A 3438-nucleotide genomic window follows, 5' to 3' on the forward strand; every position below is an offset into this window, starting at 1 on the left:
TTGGGGTAGAGTGGTTTTGTTGGCAGTGGTGCTAAGTAATTCAATGTTGGTGGTTTTGTATTTTTTTAGTGGATTTAAGTTGTTTGGTAGGTGAGAAAGTGTGTGGGAAAGTGAAAAAGAATTTTGTTTAATTGTTTTGTGGTTATGGATTGTAATTGTTTGGTTAGTGAGAAAGTGTAAGTAAGTGAAAAACTTTTGTTATTATTTTTTATGAATCTTGAGTTGTTTGGTTTGTGAGAAAGTGGAAGAATGTGAAATAAAATTGTGTTCAATTATTTTGTAGTTTTTTTTATTAATTTTTTTTTTTTGTTATTTCAAAGGGATTTTTTTTGAAATTCATTATAAAAAATTTGTAAAAATTGTTTTTTTTTTTTTTTTTGAATAAGAATATTAGAAACCAATCAAACAAAATAAATGTTACATTCTTAATAGGATAGAAATATAACTAATGAATCAAACATTGTAATGTTATATTATTGTAATGATATTCCATGAATCTAAGATTACAAGAAGTAAACGCCCTAAATTCAAAGGTATTTTTTAAAATGAATTTCAAGGTGATGACTGAGGAGAACGTATCTGTTAGGCTTTTGCAGCACACTTGTTAGTTGTTTTGAAGGTTGATTATGAAATGAAATTCAGGTAGACATTTCACATTTATGATTCGAATCGGGACCCACCACCCGAGTCGGTTGTAGAAATTAAACTTCCAATTTCCAAACCCTCCCCAATTAAACTATTCCAACTAGCTACCATCATTCATTACGGATTGCCAACTGCCAAAGTCTTATCCACCAAGCTCGGCTCTCGTGCTTCAAGAACAATGGAACATAGTTTTTCCTACATTATAAAGCCACATATATTGACTTGAAATAGCATAATTAGTTTGGTTCCACTAGAAAAACAAAAAACAAAAAAAAAAAAAAATCAAAGAAGAAAGGTGATAGTCTCGGTTATATCCTCGTCCATAGAGAGAATTGGACGAAAGTGACATTAACCTTCGTCCATCCCATGGTACCCACCAGACAAAGATCAGGACATTCACCCCAATCAATGACAAAGCGTTACAGGACAATAATGGGCCTTTATACCATTGGAGAGACAGATATTATCATTAAGACCCCATTAGGGGCGTTACAAATACCACATTGAAACCACCATTAAAGCACCACCAACGGTTAGAAGGAAAAAACAAGCATATATATATATATATATATATATCAGCACCCTAAGACCAGGAGAGGTACGGAATTCTAATCAAAAACTCTGATATTTTAGTAACCAAACCCTCTTTTCTCTCTCAGCTAACTGACTTAAGCATCGGAGGCTCTGTGGCAGGCACCACATCGGTGTTCCCTCTTATTATTTGTTCTTGCAGGGCATTTGGACGATCTTGGTCAGCGATCCTACTGGACGATCATCTCTACTGACAATCTTGGCATCATCAGTTTGGCGTCGTCTGTGGGAATGCGACTTTCTTCGCACCTAGGTTCAAAAGCACAATTCCACTCAACTCACAAGTCTAAATGGAATTCAATGCTAACCAAGATTCTGCAACATTAGCTCTACAAATTCAGACGCTCACAGCCACCATGGAGGAGCTTACCAAATAGAATTAGGAGATGAGGCTGTGATTGCAACAGGAAGACAATCGCACGGAGACCAACTGGGATGATGATGGAGACAGTCAGAAAAGACGACCGGATACTCCAGAAGGGGTGAGCTCAGACATTCTCAAGGAAATGAAAAAAGAGATGGATGAGCTGAGGAATGCAATCAAAGAGAAAACGGATTGGAGGCTGGATAGAATGGTCAAAAGGACAACAAAGAATGGTTCACTAAGCTACTGACCTCGTCCATAAACAACTTCAAGCAGCTAGGCAGCTCCTTCCTCCGTCACTTCATTGGCGGGCAACGCCCAAAAAGGCCAGCAGACCACTTGCTCACCATCAAGCAAGGAGAAAAGGAGAGCCTGAGGTCATATGTAACGCGTTTCACTCGAGAAATGTTGGAGGTGGATGAAGCAGATGATAAAGTACAGCTGACAACCTTCAAAGCTGGATTGAAATCCAAGGAGTTTGTGGTTTCCCTGGTGAAAAATCCTCTTAAAACGATGGCAGAAATGCTCTTGGAGGTGCAAAAGTATATGAATGCTAATGACGCATTGGCAGCAATAGAAAGGGTAGAGAAGCCCAAGGAGAAGAAGAAAGAGAAGGAAGATGACCGAAGAGGGCGAAAAAGGGATTGGGCAGATCGCCAGAATGTTGAAGGGAACAGACGAAGAGATGACAAAAACCTTCGTGCAATAAAGTTCACTCCCTTAGTTATGCCTGTTGACCAGATTTTGGTGCAGATTAAAGACGAACACTACCTCAAATGGCCTAAGCCATTACACTTTTCACCTAATGTGCGTGACAAGAGAAAATACTGCCATTTCCACAAAGATCACGGGCATTACATGAAAGACTGCAAGGATCTAAAGGAGAAGATAGAAGAGCTTATACGAAAAGGGAAGTTGCAGAAGTTTATGAAGAAGGGAGATTCCAGCAGATCCAGGAATGATAACAAGGGCCAACACGAAGCTCCTCAGAGGGACGAAGATCACATGCCCCTTTGTCCACAAAGCGCCATAGGGGAAATAAAGACCATCATAGGAGGACCATCAACAGGGGGGTCATTCAAGTCCCTCAGGAAGTCATACCAGAGGCAAGTAAACAGCATTCATAGCATGCCACCTTTAAAGCAAAGGTGGACAGACCAAGATATGATATTCTCAGAAGAGGATGCTGGGGGGTGAAACAGCCTTATGATGACCCGTTGGTCATTATGCTCATGATTGAAAGGTTCAACACCAGAAGGGTTTTGGTGGACAATAAGAGTTCAGCAGATATCATTTACCTCTCTACCTTCTGGCAATTAAAAGTAGACCCAAAGAGACTTCGTCCATTCGAATCCCCTCTCGTTAGTTTCAGTGGAGACAAGGTGTACCCCCGGGGAATAGTAACGTTGACAGTCACGGTTGACTTGTACCCCCTCCAGGTAACCAATAAACACAACTTCTTAGTAGTAGACTCACCTTCGTCCTATAATGTGATCATAGGAAGGCCTACCCTCAATCGTTGGAAAGCAGCCACTTCCACGTATTACCTAAAGGGGAAGTTCCCAACAGAATTGGGGAAATAAGAGGCGATCAGGTGCTAGCATGAGAATGTTACTAGGCAGTCTTAGCGTCGAAAGAAAACCATACCTAGATAATTGAAGAGAAGACACCAGAAATCGTAGAGAAACTAGAGACGATTAAGTTGGTCGAAGGAGATCCAACAAAGACGACCCAGGTAGGGACGAATCTGAACCTCTAGACAAAGGAAGAAATCATTAGCTTTTTGAGGAGTGTTGAGGTCTAAAAAAAATCACAATACCCAAGCCCAAAGAAATAAG

At 40.2% G+C, this 3438-nt stretch overlaps 1 protein-coding gene across 1 annotated transcript; it reads left to right on the forward strand.

Moving 5' to 3' along the window:
* The first annotated feature begins 2005 nt into the window (after nucleotides 1–2005).
* Nucleotides 2006–2797, forward strand: LOC115961094. The gene has a single exon (XM_031080137.1). It carries the CDS (start codon nucleotides 2006–2008, stop codon nucleotides 2795–2797), a length of 792 nt encoding a protein of 263 aa, XP_030935997.1.
* Nucleotides 2798–3438: the final 641 nt, after the last annotated feature.

The sequence above is a fragment of the Quercus lobata genome, chromosome 2, assembly GCF_001633185.2.
Source record: "Quercus lobata isolate SW786 chromosome 2, ValleyOak3.0 Primary Assembly, whole genome shotgun sequence".
NCBI classification, from domain to species: Eukaryota; Viridiplantae; Streptophyta; class Magnoliopsida; order Fagales; family Fagaceae; genus Quercus; species Quercus lobata.